At 42.3% G+C, this 19,329-nt stretch overlaps 1 protein-coding gene across 2 annotated transcripts in view; it reads left to right on the top strand.

Annotated features, from left to right (window-relative positions):
- The first annotated feature begins 4,604 nt into the window (after positions 1 to 4,604).
- The window catches only part of LOC128106266 (vomeronasal type-2 receptor 1), a 28,402-nt gene continuing 13,677 nt past the window's right edge, over positions 4,605 to 19,329 (top strand). The window contains exons 1-3 of one of the 2 annotated variants that reach the window (XM_052731661.1): positions 4,605 to 4,840; positions 10,065 to 10,356; positions 12,787 to 13,659. In XM_052731661.1, the coding sequence (XP_052587621.1) occupies positions 4,605 to 4,840; positions 10,065 to 10,356; positions 12,787 to 13,659 (1,401 nt within the window). Of the gene's footprint in view, positions 4,841 to 10,030; positions 10,357 to 12,786; positions 13,660 to 19,329 lie in introns of both variants that reach the window. The other variant, XM_052731662.1, reaches the window with a different exon arrangement.

Below are 19,329 nucleotides of genomic sequence, written 5' to 3' on the forward strand. Positions count from 1 at the left end.
CACAAGGACACTTGTATAACTATGTTCATAACAGCTTTATTCATAATAGTCAGAAACTGGAAACAACCTAGATGTCCCTCAACCAAAGAATGGATAAAAAAAAAATGTGGTATGTTTATACAACAGCTGTTAAAAACAGTAACATCTGGAAATTCACTGGCAATCCTGAGTGAGGTAACCCATAACCAGAAAGACAAACAAGATTGTTGCCTAGCCCAGCTGTCATCAGAGAGGCTTCATCCAACAACTGATGGAAACAGATGCAGACCCACAGCCAAACATTAGGCAGAGCTTGGGGAATTGTGCAGAAGAGGGGGAGAAAGGATTGTAGGACCTAGTGGTGTAAAGGACACCACAAAAAACCCCACAGAATCAACTAACTTGGACTCACAGGTTCACAGAGACTGAACCAACAACCAGGGAGCCTGCATGGGATTCACCTAGGCTCTCTGCATATATGTTACAGTTATGTAGCTTTGTCTTTATGTGAGACAGTGAGAATGGGAGGTGTCTCTGACTCTATTGCCTGCTTTTGGAACCCTTCCCTCCTGCCGGATTGCCTTATCCAGCCTTAATAGGAGAAAAGGTGCCTAGTCTCACTGCAACTTAACATACCATAGCTGGCTGATATCCATGGGAGGTCTGCTCTTTTTGGAGGATAAACAGAGGAAGAGAAGTGGGTGGGTGGGGAGCAGATGTAGGAGGAGGACTGGGAAGAGGAGAGGGAGGGGAAGCTTTGGTTAGGAAGTAAAAACAAGAAAATAATCAATCAATCAATCAATCAATGAAAGGAAATGAAATGAAAGGGCCAAACATGAGTGATGAGTCATTCCCAGACATTCTGAGAAAGTCATGAACTAAGCCTTTATTAAGCTCAGGAGGATTCTTACGCTGTTAGCAGTGAGGAGTGGTCATATACCCAGTCTTTCATCAAACTTGGAAGCCATTCAGGGAGACTCTCTTGAGACTGTCTAGTCACTCAGTCTTGTCACCAACATGTGGAAGGTATGAGGGGAGAATATGTGAACCGTCCACACTTCAGAAAAAGAAGACCAGTGAGGCATGTGACGGACCTAGAGACAACTTGGTCAGGGTCAGGAAGTCACCCTCGGGGTCACTTGTGAAGGCCAAGCCAGCTGTGGGAAAATGAGCATGGCCCCGTAGTTCACCAGTGAAGTAGGAATGAGAGGCTCCCCCTGTGTCAGTGGGAGACTATGCTTAGCTAACTACTGAGAAATCCTATAGTGGAGACAAAGTGTGGCCCAGATGACTGGTAATAATAAGAGTATCATATGCAAAATGTGTATTGAGGGTTATAGTTGAAGGAGCATGCATGTAATTGAAAAAAATTTCTGTTAGTATATTTTTGTTCATTCAATAAATATAAGATACTATGTTAAGTAAGGTGTGTGTGGGGGTGTGTTTGTGTGCATGTGTTTGGGCAGGTACATGTCCACATGTGTGCCTATGGTATGAAGGGCAGAGGTTAACACTGGCTGTCTTCCTTGGCCACATCACCTCATAAATGATGGCAGCCTTGCACTTGAACTAAGAGCTTATTTGTCTAGGGTGACTTGCTGGTTTGTCCTTGGGATGTTGTTTCTGCCAATAGGCTGTCTGCCACGCATGCTCATCCCACATTTATATGAGTGCTAGGAAACCAAACGCTGGTCCTCATACTTGTATAGCAATAGCTCTCACTCCTGAACCATCTCCCCAGTCCCACGCTGTAGAGTTTGTATAGGAAAATATAGAGAAGTATAAAGGAGAAGGCTAAAAAAAAAATCACACATTATCCTAACAGTATTGCATGAGTACTGACTGGGTATAGGAATGAATGGGGAGTCATGAAAATGAGTGGTCTGTTAAGGTAATGTGACAAGGGGGTTTTCCCTTCCCTCTGGTTTCTATTTGGCAGTGGTTTCTTCTAAACTCTAAGATGGAAATAAGCAGATGAAAGAGAGTTATAATCTACGGAGAAATTCTAGAAATCTAGACTGTAATTTCACGTGTGTTAACATTATACACCACTGTGAGATTTTCTTTTGTGTTTTTAAAGATTAATTAAAAATATACAGTTAGTAAAATTAATAGTATGTGTGTTCCTTTATGGATACTATGCTCATCATGTGTATATAGGTGCCAACTAAACCAGAAGACCGTGTCAGATTCCTTGGAACTGAAATTAAAAGCTGTTGTAAGCCACTTAATGTGTGTACTGGGACCTTAACCCAGCTCCTCTGCAAGAGCAGCCTGTATACTCTTAACTGCTGGCTCATCTCTCCAGCCACTTGTGAGTACTTTTGTTCTTTTTCTTTCTTTTTTAAACTTTCTTTTTATTTATTCTTTGTGTCTTTCACATCATGCGTCTTGATCCCTTTCATTTCCCCTCCCTTTGTATCCACCCTCTGTCCTTGCAACTTCTACCCCCACAAAATAGAATAAAATTTAAGAGGAAAAAAAATCTCATCATGGAAGCTGTAGTGTAACTCAGTGAGTCATGCAGTAAACCCTTTAATCCATATACTGTTACTTGCATGTATTCATTGCAAAGAGTCTTTGGTCTAGTTTGAGGCCTCTGGTTTCTGCTACACTATTGATGCTGGGCCCTCACTGGGACTCCTCTTTGGTATCCTGTTGTTGCCCTGTGTTAAGGAGATCCTGCAGCTTTGGGTCTTCAGGACCAACAACTTCACCTGCTCCTGTAGATCATAGATGGGGTAGATGTTTGGGGTGAGCCAACCCATAACCCTAGTTCTGGGCCTGGGTAGGTGCAGGGTTGGTCAGTTCGCCAGTTCTACCTCACCACCAGGGTGAGCTCTCCAGCATTGCCCTGGCTGGGTCACCCCTTGAAGCGATGAGCAAGGGGCAGGGCCACTTCTGCTTTCACACCCTCAGGGCTGGGTCTCCCACACCTGCACCATCAGGGCCAGTTCTACTGTGTTGCCCAGGGAAGGTGTAGGAGCCATTCTCCTGAGGGCTGCAGCTGGTGAGGGGCAGGGACAGCTTTCCCGCTTATATGACCTCAGGGCCAGTTTTCCCAACCTGCTATAAGTGGTGAGGGGTGGGAGGGTGGAGGCATGAGGGGGAGTAGGGAGAGCATCTCTCGCCCACCCACACAATCATATGGCAGATGAGGGGCTGGGCCGCATCTCCCCCGCTTGCTTTGTCCGGCTGATTCACCGGTACCCAATAGGATCAGTTCTACTCTGCTGCCCAGGCGAGGTGCAGGGCCTACTTTCTTGAGCGCTGCAGCTGGTAAGGAAGTGATTCAGCTCCTTTGCCCATCACAGGTGACAGGGCAAGGGGGGAGGGCATCTTTCCCTCACCTTCACCACCACATGGAAAATGAGGGAAGTGATACCAGCTATGCCCCTCATACCCTCAGGGCTGGCTCACCCACATCCCTGTCTACAGTGCTGCCCAGGCGGGGTGCAGGGCCCGTTCTTCTGATTGCTGCAGCTGGTGAGGGGTTATACTTTTGTTCTTAAGAACGTGATCTAAAAGGCTGTGCATTCCATCATGTAACTAGACCATTTATGACTCAAAATCTCCTTATTGTGCACCTTTAGCTTGTTCTGTGTCTTAGGATGGCAATTAAAGCTATATTCATTTCCAGTGTACATCAAGTTTGTATGGGTTTCTCTCGCAACTGCGAGGAAAGTGCTTTGGAGAAACGTTGCATGAGAAAAGGGTCTACGCTATTTTCAGTATCTAATACTTTGGCTGGGCTGTAGTCTGAAACTACTGTGAATTTTGTACTTGGAGGAGAGATGTTTGAAACAGGGATGAGAGGGCAACTGGGGAGGACTAAGAAAAAGGGTAAACTGATCTTACAAGAGAAGATTGTCTCTGAGCTGGGCCTGGTAAGAAAGGAAGCAGATGGACTAGAGGTGTGGCTCAGCAGCAGAATGGGTATGTGTGGGAAGGGAGAGGGGAGAGGAGGAAAAAGGGGGAGAGAGAGAGGATGGAGGGATAGGGGAGAGAGTTTTTTTTTGAGGAGAAACCAGAGCTATGAGCCTGAGTCTTTAGAGTGGGTCTTGAGAATAGTGCTGCACGTGGTATTAAAGGGGAAAGGAAATGGCATGTATGAAAGAAGTTCATTAAGTACATCTGGGCCGTACAGATTTTTTCTAAGGTACTTTGTTAGCTTCCTAGTCATCAGTGGGGTAATGATACTACTGTCACACTTTGGGTACTTTATGATGAAGCAGGATGCTTTCTTCTCATCTTTGGCACAGAGAAGACCCCCCCCCCCAGAATTGACTGCAGTGAGAACTGATGAAGCCAGCAGTGCTGGGAAAGAGAGGGACAGTTTCTACAGAACAAAACGACTCAAACTCAGGATCTATATTCCAGTCACTTACTATCACAAAGCATAAGGGGATTTTCAGAAGCTTCTTCTCCAAGGGTTACTCAGCTCCCAGTCCAGATCCACAAATTGCAAGTGATTGCAACGCCTGTGATTGAGACATGAAAATTATGTAGCAAGTAGTGGCAAGCCGAGTCCACTGGGACACATACACTCTAGTGCTCAATCAAGATGCTTCACTAAAACGTGTGTGATTTCCACACTGGCCAGTTTCTTTAGACACCCTATTAACATGGCCAGCAGAAAGATATGCTTGGCTCTAGGATTTCTTGCATTTTTATGGGCTGTATTCGGTGCTCAAAACCAAACGGAGGAACTACGATGCAGGTTGATGGGCAAGTTTAATTTGACTGGATATGTAGATGCCAAAAACCATTCACTTATTATTGCAGGACTGTTTCCTATTCACTCCAGGACCATCCCAGTAGATGAATCTATTTTGGAGCCAGTATCACCTATATGTGAAGGGTAAGCCATTGTTTAGTCTTCTTTTTTGTCAATTCAGGTGGTGGGGGAGGAGTGATGATCTTGGGGCTTGGGTATCCAGCTGGACTCTTGATGCTGTACAGAACAGTTGTTTCTCACAGAGTGCTCTGTGGTGCAGCAGCAGTAGCAAGCAGCAGCAGCGGCATGCATGCATGCATGCAAGAGCTTATTAGGCATGTAGAGCTAGGGGCTGCATCCCAGACTTGCAGAGTGAGAGAGCTCGTGTTTTGAGAAGACGCCTCTTGATTCATGTGCACACTGAGGTTTGAGAAGCACAGATGCAGAATTATGTAGCACTGCCGATTTACTGTTAATTAGCAAAGAGTGAAACTTTCTTCAAGAGCAGCATATTGCAGGGGAGCACTGATTTATCTGAGTAAGACCTACCCTGCTGGAAGCTTTTGCCCTTAGTGTTTGCACCTCCAAATTGCCTCTTCAGGAAATAAGATCCATGCCTGATACTAGAATTTGCCAATAATCAGTTGTGAGAAATTCAAAGCATGGATAGGACAACTATCTGTACATAATACACTCACACACATACACACCACACACACACACACACACACACACACACACACACACACACACACACAACCACTTTAGTATGAAAAGAATGCCACAAATTGAAGAAAGCAAAGCAAATTACCAACAACTTATTGTTATCAGAAAGCAATTTTTCATTTTTTCTGTATTGTTTCTTGGCCCCCCCATATATATATATGGGGCCTTAAATATTTGTAACTGTAATACAAACATAGTTTTAGCTGGACTTTTACCTAACACACTAGGCATTTCCATGACACTTCATGGCCTTAAGAGTTGTCAATATATACTATAAACATTTAGCAGTTTCTGACAACTTCACATCTTTACTGATCACAACTTCTTTCCTTTGAAATGTTTCATGCTCCATATTTGAGATGTCATTGTGTGAAAAATAATAACCATCTCCATGTCTTCAGAATATACAAAGGTTTCAATTCCTGCCTTCCTCAAGCCTGGGACTGTTGTCCACAAAAGGGAATGGAGGAAGAAGACATAGGATTTTACCTACAAATAGAATACTGTAGAGTCAAATTTTATTTATCACAGGAGTTTTCACTTCTTTAATCCCCAATAATTGAAATGAAAACTTAGAGTTCACCATAATTTAACCCACTGATATTTTATAAATGGAATTACTTAATTTGTTCCCCACCCTTCACTGGAAACTCTGAAGGTTTCTCTCCTGGCAATGTTAGATGGTAAAGATAATAGACAGATTTTAAAATATGAATTTCCCTCCCATAAAATAATGTGTTATTACAGCATAGTTGAAACAGCGGATATCTGTCCTATTTAAAATAATGCCCTGACTGGGGTTATTTTGGGTTTTGTGTAATCATTGAAATTAGGATTTGAGTGGCTACATCTTGGTCTTATAATGTCAAAAAAAAACTACATTTCTTTAAAATTAGATCTTCAGGATTATTTTCCACCAGTGTCTGTCAATAGTTCCAACCCCAGTGTTCCCCAAGCCTCTTATTATTCTTCCAGTGGTCTGTGTAGTGTTCATAATCCAGGGTCAAACTAAGCAATATTCATTTTATTTTTTGAATCATAAACTTTAACTGATTCAGAACTCCAACTTGGGGTTTGGAGACGTTTCCTTCTGCAATAAACAACTTTAATACAATACTCGTTTCAGTTGTCCACCTGTTAAAAGTACACAAAACAGGAAGACTTTGTATTGTTTTGAAAAACGTTGTTCAGAACAGAGGAAAATAATGAAATGGAGAAAAGAAAGGCATATTTAAGCTTTGTTTGATCATCATAAAAGGAAGATTTAGATATTATGAAATATTGTGAATCTCATAAGAAAAATTAATGAATGGAGGAAAATTTATCATAAATCCCATCTTTTTAGTAATTATCCTGCGATGATTTAAAATGATTTCCCTGGTAATCCTTGAAATACCTCACACGCAGCTTTAATTATCGAAAGTGTTCACACTTGTCTGTTTCACTCACAATTGTTTTCTCACTGCTGTGTCGTTTCTTGGATCATTGTTTTGTAATGATGGGAAACACTCTCATACAGTTGAGGGTCCATCAGTGGGCGTATTAGTTTGTTCTAGTTTTCCAGTACTATAATAATCTCTGTGGGTTGGAGCGATGGTTCATTAGTTAAGAGCACTGGCTGCTTTTCCAGAGGACCCAGATTCAATTCCCAGCACCCATATAAGAGCTCACAACCATCTGTAACTCTAGTTCTAGGGGACTCAACCCTTGTGCCCAGATATACATGCTAGCAAAACACCAATAAAATAAACAAATAATGTAAACAACAACAACAACAACAACTCTGTACTGCCCTTTGGGAGTAGATAGCTTTCTTTCTTAGAGTTTTTTTTGTTTTGTTTTGTTTTGTTTTTCAGTTAACTTCTCAAGAGCTCAAGTTACTAGTTCAAAACAGCCAAATATTTTTCTAGCTCTTGAAGTGAATTTTTAATCTTACTTAAAAAAAGATACTGCTACATTTACTTCAAAAGTTTGATGATATCACTGTTGTTAATCTGGAAACAGCACTCTGTGCTATATGGTGTCTGTTGCCCTCTTCTCTCTTTACCCACGCTGCTCCAGCCGAGCCTCTCTCCTCTAATCATACCAGTCTCCCCATTCCTTGACACTAACTTCCGTGTTCCCCTAGCGAGGAGCCTTGACTCCGACTGCTCCTTCTGTTTGAAGTTCCCTTCTCTTTCTGTGTCATCTTTTAAGCCTCAGCATGCCTGTGAGCTCCTCCGGGGCTGGGTGTCCCTTTGAGCATCATCTACTCAGATGGCTCCTTTTACCATCTTGTGTTGTTACCGCTGGACTGTGTCTCTGTTTCCTACCCAGAAAGTGTTGTGCTTATTCTTTCACTGTTGTGGTCTACTGTCTTGAGAAACCAAAGAACGACCTCTGATATGATAATTCAATCAAAGTGACGTGGAAGAAAATTCCAGTGTTCCAAAAGTGTTATTTGTTGTTGATTTTTTTTTAATTATCAGATTTAATTTTTTTTTCAGATTTAATTTTTTTTATGTGTGAATGTTTTGCCTGCATGTATCTATGTGCACCAGGTACACTCTTGGAGCCTGTGGAGGCCAGAGTTGGACATCAGATCCTCTAGAACTGGAGTTATGGATGGTTGTGAACCTCCATGTGGGTGCTGGGAATTTAACCTGGATCCTCTGAAAAAGCAACAGTGCTCTTAAATGCTGAGCCATCTCTCTAGCTTCCTGTTGTTCGGTATTTAACTAAAAAATTACTGAACAGAAGACAAAGTTAGATATCTACAGAAAATTTAATGCATAAAGCCATGTTGGAGCACTTGCCTTTAGTAAGTTAAAATGTGCTTTCACATTGAAGAGAGAAAGAAGAAAATAGAAGAGTTAGTTGACATATATAGGAGGAATTGAAAAAAATTGTAGTATTGAGCTGCAATATCTATTTCAATGGCTAGAGAATTAAAAGGATGATGTATCATATTTGTGTTTATATGTGAGAACCAATCAATATCCTTCAGTATTAAAAATAAAAATCTCAGAAAGATTATGCAGTTGGAGTTGTATTACACATAATTTTTGTAATGTTTTTCTGTACTCCTCTAAGAGTCTTAGTGTAATTTAGTAAATTGTATAAAAAGAATTTATTTTCTTTTTTTGTTTGTTTGTTGGTTTGTTTTTACATCCTGATCACGGTTTCCTCTTCCTCTTCTTCTCCCAGCCTCCCCCTCACCTCCCCATCCACTTCTCCTTCTCTGTTTCTCTTCAGAAAAAGGCAGGCCTCCTATGGATATAAGCCAGCCATGGTATTTCAAGTTGTAGTAAGACTAGGCACCTCCTTTCCTGTTAAGGCTGGACTAGGCAACCCAGTAGGAGGAATAGGGTCCCAAAAGCAGGCAACAGAGTCAGAGACAGGCCCTGCTTGCACAGTTAGGAATCCCACAGGAAGACAAAGCTATACAACTGTAATGTATATGCAGAGGACCTAGGTCAGTCCCATGAGCCTTATTGTTGGTTCAGTCTCTGTGAGCCCCTATGAACCCAGGTTAGTTGATTCTGTGGGTTTTTCTTGTGGTGCCTTGACCTCACTGCTCCTACAATCCTTCTTCCCTCTCTTTCACAGAATTCCCTGAGGTCTGCCTAATATTTGGCTGCATCTGTTTCCATCAGTTGCTGGATGAAGCCTCTCTGATGACAGTTGGGCTAGGCACCAATCTGTTCTTCTGACTGCTCTTAATGTATTTTAGTGATTTTTATAATTATTATTAAAGTTCAGAAGAACGTAGGTCAAGCTAAGTGGAATCATATGGCCCTAGGGACTCCCTGATTGGTGATGTCTTTCTGTATGCTGTGAAAATATGTTGCTCTGATTGTTTGATAAGTAAAATGCTGATTGGCCAGTAGCCAGGCAGGAAGTATAGGTGGGATAAGCAGACAAGGAGAATTCTGGGAAGAGGAAGGCTGAGTCATGAGTCGCCAGCCAGACACAGAGGAAGGAGGATGTGAAGCCAGAACTGAGGAAAGGTACCAAGCCATGTGGCTAAACATAAATAAGAATTATGGGTTAATTTAAATGTAAGAGGTAGTCAGTAATAAGCCTGAGCAAATGACCAAGCAGTTATAATTAATATAAGCCTCTGTGTGTTTACTTGGGTCTGAGCAGCTGCAGACCAGGCAGGACACAGAAAAACCTCCAGCTACAAATATGTTGCTCTGATTGGTTGATAAATAAAATACTGATTGGACATGTGGGTGAGAAATTTGTCCCGACTGCAGGCCAGGTGGGACACCAAAAAACTTTCAGCTACAGCTTCCAATGAGAAGGGAAAAGGAGGGACTATTGGTGAAGAGAATTCTGACTAGAACAATATTTTTGTGACAAAGAGATAATTGGCCATTTGAGGAAATCATAGCATATAAACTATATATATATGGCAAGAAAAATCCAAAAGTTTGCTTCCCAAGATTACTAATCAATAGTGAATATGATTCATTTGAATATTTTAAGGTTGTAATGTCAGGAGAGCTGATGATGGAGGTACCTGCTGCTGCTTCAGCAAAAAGCTGTAATCACTCATGTAACTGAAGCTCCTTCCTAGAAAAGCATCTCACCTCCCATCCTTTCGCCTACTCCCACTCTCAGTGTCCAGTGCCTCACAAAAGCTTCTCCTTTCCAGATTTAACTTCCGGGGTTTCCGCTGGATGAAAACCATGATCCACACCATCAAGGAGATTAATGAGAGGAAAGATATTTTGCCCAACCATACTCTGGGCTATCAGATCTTTGATTCCTGCTATACTATCACCAAAGCAATGGAGTCGGCTTTGGTGTTTCTGACGGGGCAGGAGGAATTCCAGCCCAATTTTAGAAACAGCACTGGATCAATTCTGGCAGCACTGGTTGGATCAGGGGGATCGTCCTTGTCAGTTGCAGCTTCAAGAATTCTGGGGTTGTATTACTTGCCTCAGGTATTTTGAAATACTGTGCTGAGTACTTACTTGTAAAGAAATAGAAACGGGGCCTGGAGAGATGGCTAAGAGGTTAAGAGCACTTGCCATTCTGGCAGAGGACCTAGATTCAGTCCCCAAGACTCATGGCGTTTCACATCCATCTGAAACTCCAGTTTTAGGGGATCTGAAGCCTTCTTTAGGCTTTCATGGGCTGCTGCACACATGCAGTGCACATAAACTCATGCAAGAACATGTACATACACTTAAAAATGGTGGTACACAGAGCTGGAGAGATAGCTCAGTAGTTAAGAGCACTGGCTGTTCTTCCAGAGGACCTAGGTTCAATTCCCAGCACCCACATGGCAGCTCCAACCTGTCTGTACCTCCAGTTCTAGGGGACCTGACACCCTCACACAGACATACATGCAGGCAAAACATCAATGTACATTAAAAAAAATATGGTGGCACACACTCTTTAATCTCAGCACTCGGAGTAGGGGGAGTTTGGGGGAGGGGCATAGGCGCAGATCTCTGAGTTAGAGGCTAGTCTGGTCTACCGAGTTAGTTCCCAGACAACCAGGGTTACACAAAGAAACTTTGTCTTGAAAAACAAACAAAAATATTTAAAGAAATACAAACAGCGTGTAGAAATTGTTATAAAGTTACAAAGACATCCTAGGATGAGTGTGACAGAGTTCCAAGTGACTCTGTTTAAGCAAGCCTCAGCTATGAGAACTGAGGCTTCCTTAGAGGTGATTTGAGATTACTCTACCCAGAGCATCCTGCTGGCCCCGATGGAGTTGTGATGCAGTGAATATTAACTTCTCACTAGTCACCATGCTCCTTAGTACTGTGGGTTGATCCGTAGCTGGAATAAGGCACATGTTTTGGTTTTTGTCTCTGTTGATGCTTATTAATCATGACCTAAATCATTACACAATCTAAAATGGGTCTGGGAATTTCACCAAATGGATATCCTTTTGGGATACTACCAAAAGCTGAAACATCTTTACAGGTTCTTGCACACGAGCAAGCATACGCACACATGACTGCCATGCATAAGTGTGGAGGTTAGAGGACAACTTTGGAGAGTCATTTCTTGCCTTCCACTCAGTTGAGGCAGAGTTTCTTTTTTTTTTTTTTTTTTTGGTTTTTCGAGACAGGGTTTCTCTGTGTAGCTTTGCGCCTTTCCTGGGACTCACTTGGTAGCCCAGGCTGGCCTCGAACTCACAGAGATCCGCCTGGCGAGGCAGAGTTTCTTTTGTTACTGATGTTGTCTAGTATACTCAAGGCTAAGTGTCCTGCCAGCTTCTGGCGAATTCTCCTTTCTCTGCCTCCCATCTTGCTATGGAAGTGTTGAGATGACAGATGTGTGCCACTGCATCTACTTTTTACCTGGATTTTGGGAATTGAACTCAGGTCATCAGGCTTGTATGGTAAGCACTCTATCCACTGATCCATCCCATCAGTTCTGTCCTTGCTTCTTAAAAATGTTCTTTCCTATAGATAGCTTCTGTGATGTAAATGTTAGCCAGAGGATTGAAAATGATCAAGAATGAAACGAAAGGCTGAGGAAAGAACATCGAGTAGATTGACTTCCTGAAGGAATTGACAGTTCTGGAGCTGTGGAACTGTGTTATACAAGACCCTACCAGAAGCAAGGCATTAGTAAAATGATAAGGAGAATGAGTGATGTGGAGAGTTAAGTTACAGAAATGCACAAAAGTGGTCACCAACACATGGTGACCTCCGTTCCATGATAAAGTCCCTAGAGATAGGAAATACATACAAGGGCTACTGACAACATGACAAAAAGAGCTTCTTAATGTGTGTAGTTACTGGCCTATAAAGTGAGAGCGTCGAGGGACTTTGTTGGAGAAAATGTTCCCTTAGACCTAAGGTTTGTACTACTTTTGTCAGTATAAGACTTAGCATTTACTCACGCAGAAGTCCTGGCAGAATGAAATAAATAAAGAGAAAATGAAAAAGGAAAGAAGAGAACACAACTAACTGGGGTGGTGGAGAAGTGATACAGTAAGAGAAACCGGTGCTACCAAAGGGAGGGGGAGTGGATCCATTCTATCATCCTTGTGCACGAGATACTGAAGATGATCAGCAGTCTGGATGTCGTGACTCAGGGGAGGCACCCTATCTCCAGGGAGGATACAGGAAAAAGCAAATGACCTCACTGTCAGTGCCATTCATGAAAAACACTGCATTGAATTGTATCAATAATAGGTTGCCCTAAGCCCCTTGGGGTTGACAGCATAGACCAACAACTTCCATCAGCAACCCCGACTCATTGAGTAAGAGTAGAGAGTCATTTTTCATAGAAAAATGTGAGGAAAAGAGAGAACTATTCAGCTCCTCCCCTCACAGAATATTCTGAGGCTGTCATTTAAGATTTGGCTCTGGCTTCCTAATAACTATAAATATTTTCAATTGTAGGTGGGCTATACTTCTTCCTGCTCAATTCTTAGTGACAAATTCCAGTTTCCATCTTATCTTCGTGTAATACCCAGTGATAAGATCCAGTCTGAGGCCATGGTGAATCTTATCAAACACTTTGGTTGGGTCTGGGTAGGTGCTATTGCAGCTGATGATGATTATGGAAAATATGGAGTAAAAACTTTTAAGGAAAAAATGGAGACTGCCAACCTCTGTGTTGCTTTCTCTGAAACCATTCCCAAAATCTACTCCAATGAGAAAATGCAAAAAGCTGTTAATGCAGTAAAAGGTTCAACTGCCAGAGTCATTGTGCTTTATACCTCTGACATTGATCTCAGCCCCTTTGTGCTGGAAATGATTCATCATAACATAACTGATAGGACATGGATAGCCAGCGAAGCCTGGATTACCTCAGCCCTCATTGCAAAGCCAGAGTACTTTCCATATTTTGGAGGAAGTATTGGATTTGCAATACCAAGAGCCGTTATACCAGGATTAAAAGAATTTCTATATGATATACACCCTAGCAAGGATCCAAATGATACCTTGACCATTGAATTCTGGCAAACTGCTTTTAACTGTACCTGGCCCAATAGCAGTGTGCCTTACAATGTGGACCACAGAGTGAACATGACTGGCAAAGAAGACAGACTGTATGACATGTCTGATCAGCTCTGCACTGGAGAGGAGAGGCTGGAAGACCTGAACAATACCTATCTGGATATATCTCAGCTCAGAACCACGAACAATGTCAAACAAGCTGTGTATGCTATAGCTTATGCCCTGGATCGTCTCAGCAGATGTCAAGAAGGACACGGGCCATATTCTCCAAATAATACTTGTGCATATATACCTACCTTTGAGTTATGGCAGGTAAGTTGTTTTCCTTTGTGATGTAGCATGCCATTCATGTTAAAGTTCTTTACCTTTGATGGTCTCATTTCCTTGCATGACCACTTAAAGAAATAGTTTGCCTGTTTGGCTTGGATGTGGGCTTTTTTTTCTTCTGAGACTGGGTTTTTCTGTAACAGCCCTGGCTGTCCTGGAACTCACTTTGTATATCAAGCTGGCCTTAAATTCACAGAGATCCACCCGCCTCTGCCTCCCAAGTGCTGGAATTAAAGGCATGTGCCTCTACAGCCCAGCTGGAGGTGTGTTTTAAGTCCCCATTTATTAACAGAACTATTAGGCTTGTTGTAAATGGAATCTATGTCCTCCACAAAAAGAATTCCTTTACTAGGTAAGCTGATTTTCTTTAACATAAATAAAAGTTAAAGGTAAACCTTCTAGGACTACATGAATGGCTTAGAGACTCCAGTTTCTTCTAATTTGCTGTTTCTGTCTACAATATGTGGCTTCACTTTGTCATCTAGGATGATTACTTGCGTTCAAGACACCATGCTCACATTTGAAACAACAAGAAGGAAAAGGGGAATGAAGACCATTTCTGGAAATTATATACAATTCTTCTTATACTCACATAGCGTATTTTAGTCATGTGGTCTTATCTAGCTTGAAAGGAGCTGGACTATGGAGTCTTCCTGTAGTGTGAGAACTGTAGGAGGTGAAGATTCTGGGGCATTACCTGGGAGACTCTTTTCTGTGCCTCCCATTTTTGGTCTCATGTTAAACAATTCATGTTGACTCAGAGTAGCCTGTGCGGTCTCATCCAACCAAGATCCTCCCCTTACCTGGAAATACAGAGCTTGAGCATCCCTGCCCTGGTTCTATCAGCCCTGCAGGAGATCCAGTTAGCATCTCTGTGGTAGTTTGAATGTATCTGACCCCCATAAGCTCATAGGGAGTGGTACTATTAGGAGGTGTGGCCTTTTTGGAGGAAGTGTGGTCTTGTTGGAGGAGGCTGGACGATACATGCCTTCAATCCAGACCTTGAGGCTGGAGGGCACACCTTTAATCTGGCCACACCTTGTGTTGGAAGTGTGCTACTGTGGAGTGGGCTTTGAGGTCTTTTTCTCAAGTTTTACTCGGTGTGACAGTCAGTCGACTTCCTGTGGCCTCTGAGTCAAGATGTAGGACTCTCAGCTCTGGCACCACGTCTGCCTGCACGCTGCCAGGTTCTCCTTCGTGATCTTAATAGACTGAACCTCTGAAACTATAAGGGAGCCACCCTCAATGAAATGTTTTCCGTATAAGAATTGCTGTGGTCATGGTGTTTCTTTCCAGCAATAGTAAACCCTAACTAATACGATCTCTAACTTGTTACTTTTTCCTTGACGGGTCATCCTCACTTTACCCTTATATAACTCCCTGTCAATACAGCAGAGGTTGCAGTGGCTGGGGCCATTGCATTTCTCTTTGACTTGCGTTTTCAATTGTTTGCCTCCTGCTTTCAATCTTACTGCTCAGTCTTAGTCTTACTCACAGTCTGTGGTACTTTTTCCCTTTCCTTTTTTTATGAACTTGATAATTTTGATCAGGATTGGTCAGATAGTTTTAGAGTGGCTTCAATTTGGCTTTGTCTATTTTTTTATGATTTGGTTGAGTTTATGAAATTTTGGCACAAATAACGCAAAAGCAATATTGTATCTTTTCAAATTCCTCCTATCAGAAGGCATGTCATGGGCTGGAGATACAGCTCAGTTTGATAGAGTGCTTTTCTAGCATGCACAAAAGTCCTGGCTTTGGTCCCCTAGACCACATGAAAATCTGGTACTTGGTGTACACCTGTTACTTTAGCACTTAGGAATTGAAGGCAGGAACATCAGAAGTTCAAAGTTATCCTTAGGAACATAGTGACCAGCCTGGGCTACAAAAAGTCTCATCTCAAAAAACAGAAAAAAACGAAAAGAAAAAAAAGGAAGGCACATTATGTAAACATCTCTAGTTATTGCTAATATTGTTAACTTTGGTAACTTAATTACAGTAGGATCCCTATATTTTCTCTATAAAGTTGTTATATTTTCCTTGGGAAGTAATAATTACCTTGTTGGGCAATATTTTGAGGCTCTGAAAATGTATGGCTTTTCATTACACTTTTTGCCCACTAGTTTTTAGCAATCACTGACAATTATTCTTTACATTTTGCTGTTATTATTATTGTGCATGTGTGCCTTTCTGGTGGTGGGGTCAGTTCCTTAATAGGACACATATGAGTAAAAAGACAATGAGCAGGTCCCTAATATGGTACTATGCCATATTTGGCTTTCTTATAGAAGTAGAAATGTATTTAACTAAATGTAAGCGATTACTTCTGTCCAGAGGTAATCTAGAAGACCCCTCTGAACAAACAGGTTCTAAAATGAACTCTTCAAACTCAGTTGGGTCTTGTTTATTAAGACACTGATTGAGTAAGAGAGAGACAGAACTTGCAAAATTATATCATAAAGCTCAGAGAGATGAAGGAGTATCTTAGCTATTCATGGAGATATTGGGGTATCTATGGTTGAGTTTCACCTCGGTCTTGCTGGAAGAGGAGACAGAGATCTCCAAGAGACTCAGCTCTAGACAGATGAATTCACAGTGACAGCCCTTGCAGCTTAAGATGGAGGTAAGATTTGATATGATCACAGTCTCATGGCTTTGAGTGCTCATTTATCATGCAGGACGATTTTAAGATAGACCTAGTCTCCTAACTTAATGTAAGGAGGTGATCCTAAAAAAGTGAAGTCATACTTGTGGCTGTTCCTGTCCTGTCCCTCAGTGACAGTCTTGATTATCTATCTGAAAGGTATAACATACTGAAAAAGATAGTGAATTCTGGGTCTAGCAGGAGGTCTGACTGGAGGAAGGGCCTACCATAAAGGGCTTAAGTGAGGGTGAGGTAGGCTGTAGACTTTGGAGTAATACAGAATCATTACAGTACAACTGGGAGAAGACTGGGCTAAGAATGTAGTCTTGAGGGAACGTTTAGTAAGATCTCTCCCAAGAGTTCAACTGGCCCTTTCTACCTTCCTAGAAGACAGAGAATGTCAGCTATGGTGGTTCAAGCCTCTAGTCTCAGTACTTGGGAGGTAGAGGCAGGTTGATCTCTGTGAGTTCTAGGTCAACCTGGTCTACACAGCAAGTTGTAGGCAAAAGCCAGGGCTACACAGTGAGACCCTGTATCAAACAAAACAAAGTCAACCAACAACAACAAAAAAATCCCAAAGATGAGGATGTCAGGATGCATAGAGATAATACTTAATTTTGAGAGTGATATTAGAAATGAAAGCTGGTGATTATCTGTCTTTGGGGACCAGAGGAGCCTAAAGTGAGGGACAATGTATTCTATAAGAATGATGCCCGGGCGGCGGTGGCGCATGCCTTTAATCCCAGCACTCGAGAGGCAGAGCCAGGCAGATCTCTGTGAGTTCAAGCCCAGCCTGGAGTGAGATCCCAACAGAGTGAGATCCAGGAAAGGTGCAAAGCTACACAGAGACACCCTGTCTCAAAAAACCAAAAAAGAAAAAAAAAATGATGACTATCTCTGAGGCCCATTTTTATTTTTGTAGGGAATGCCTCCATCGATCTGGTGAAGGTATTCACAAGAACTAATAGGTGTTTGAGTCCCTTGCATGGAGGTAGGTGAAAGAACTCTACTTTCTAATCTTCCTGTGGCATACTTCACTATGTTGGTCAGGCTGTAAAAGGAAAGGGTGTGAGGACCCCTTTAGGATTGGCCTGACAACAGGCTGGAAAAGCTTTGGAAATGGACCATAAGGAACTCTGGTGTCTGTAAAAAGAGCTCAACTAGAATTCGGATGGTCTTAGCCCCCAAAAGTGTGGCTTGATGCAAACAAAAATTTTCCATTGGGAGGATCCATGGAGAAACAGGTTGTTTTCTGGGCTCTGCAACCATGCCTCCAGGGTCCTCTGAGGATGTAGAGAGGATATTGGAGAATTGGACTGGCAACTAAGGCAGCCTGAAGTAGAAGCTAAGCCACTTGTTTTGCTGTTGGTCACTTTGTTAAACAGAGAAATGCCTCTGGAGCTTCAAAGAGTTTTAGATCAGCCTGAAACTTAGACAAGGCATCTCTTTGTAGAAGGAGAATGGAGCAATTGCTTAGGACCAGAACAAAGAGATTTGCATATATTGCAGGTAAACAGGGGTGTTATCTCACTGGTTGAAGCTTGCCATCAATATCAGTGAGGAGGATCTGGGACTGGAGGGTTGAACCAGAGAAGGTGGTAGGGGCTGATGAAACGATGGTAATATTTAAAATGAAAGTAATTTTTCCCCTGCCACATCTAGGGTTTTCCTAGTCTCATTCCTAGAGATGGAGAACACAGGAGCTTGTAGAGTCCCCGAAATCTGGCAGTCCTCAAGGGGAAGGGATTCTCCCCCTGGCTCCCACCATGCCCCATAGAATGCCTTATAGTCCAGGAAGAGAATCAGGAGCATTTGTCTTTTTCTGAGTTTGATTTGACCTGAAGCCCTTGGATGAATACTGGCCTCCCTTCGTGAAGGACAGTTATTAGGCCACAAATTATTAGAACATTTTGTTTCCAGTACACTTTGCAGATTAGACATAACTCAGTCTCACAACATTGACTTGACTGAGCTATACCCCAGGAATAGAGAGAGACCTTCCAACTTGCAGAGCTGAAACCCACTTAGACACTGGAGCCAAATCTGTCTGGTTGGTCAGGCTATTCACAAACTGAGATTGCCAAAAAAACCAACTGTGAGTGAAACCAAATTTAACTGTCCCAAAGAAACTGAAAACTTGGATGAAAAAAACAAAAACAAAAACCCTGGTTACCCATAAGCAGCTAGGATCACAAAGTCCAGCCGGGCTGGATGAAAAAACAGGCACAAATCGCTGTCATCACTGTGTCCTGAACTGAGAGTAATGATGGTCTCCAGAAGCAAGGAAAGCAGGGTCCTTACCTTGTACAGAGGCTAAGGAGACTGCTCAGCTCTTCAGGGCCAGGCCGCTGGCCATCATAAGCACCCAGGCTGAAGAGTGGCCCAGGGTGCAAGGGATCTGTTCTCAGGCTAGGCCTTGAAAGATAGTGTCTAGAATGAGTATCCCAAGGTACGGGATAGGAAAAGCATTTAACCGGCCAGAATTAATACAAACACTTTAATAAAGAAGAGATGCTGTGGATAGAAATAGTGTGGGTCAGGGAAACCTCTCAGGAGTCTGGGTAGAGGGAGAGAGACGGTGGGAGGGAAGGAGGGGGAGAGAGAGAGAGAGAATGAATCACTTCACTAAGGGAAATGAGGTCTTATAACAGTAAAGAGAAATTACTTAGGCTCTTTGCTTGGGGTCCAATTTGAATAGAGTTCAGTAGAAGAGCTCATTATCTGGAGATAGTAACTGAAAAAAAAATTTAAAGTTCTTTAAAAAATATGTGTGTGTGTATCCATGCCCGTGTGTGTAGATGACCACAGGGGTCAGAAGGAGACTTTGGATTCCTTGGAGCTGGAGTTACAGGTGCTTGTGAGCTACCTACAGTGGGTTATAGGATCTGAACTCCAGTCCTCTGCTAGAGCAGTAATTGCTCTTAACTGCTGAGTTATCACTCACTACTATTCAGCCACTACTTAGAATTCCACTACTTTAAATTATTTTTAGACGGTTTCATACATGTACATAA

The sequence above is a fragment of the Peromyscus californicus genome, unplaced genomic scaffold (assembly GCF_007827085.1).
Source record: "Peromyscus californicus insignis strain IS unplaced genomic scaffold, ASM782708v3 Scaffold_9__1_contigs__length_137607984, whole genome shotgun sequence".
NCBI classification, from domain to species: domain Eukaryota; kingdom Metazoa; phylum Chordata; class Mammalia; order Rodentia; family Cricetidae; genus Peromyscus; species Peromyscus californicus.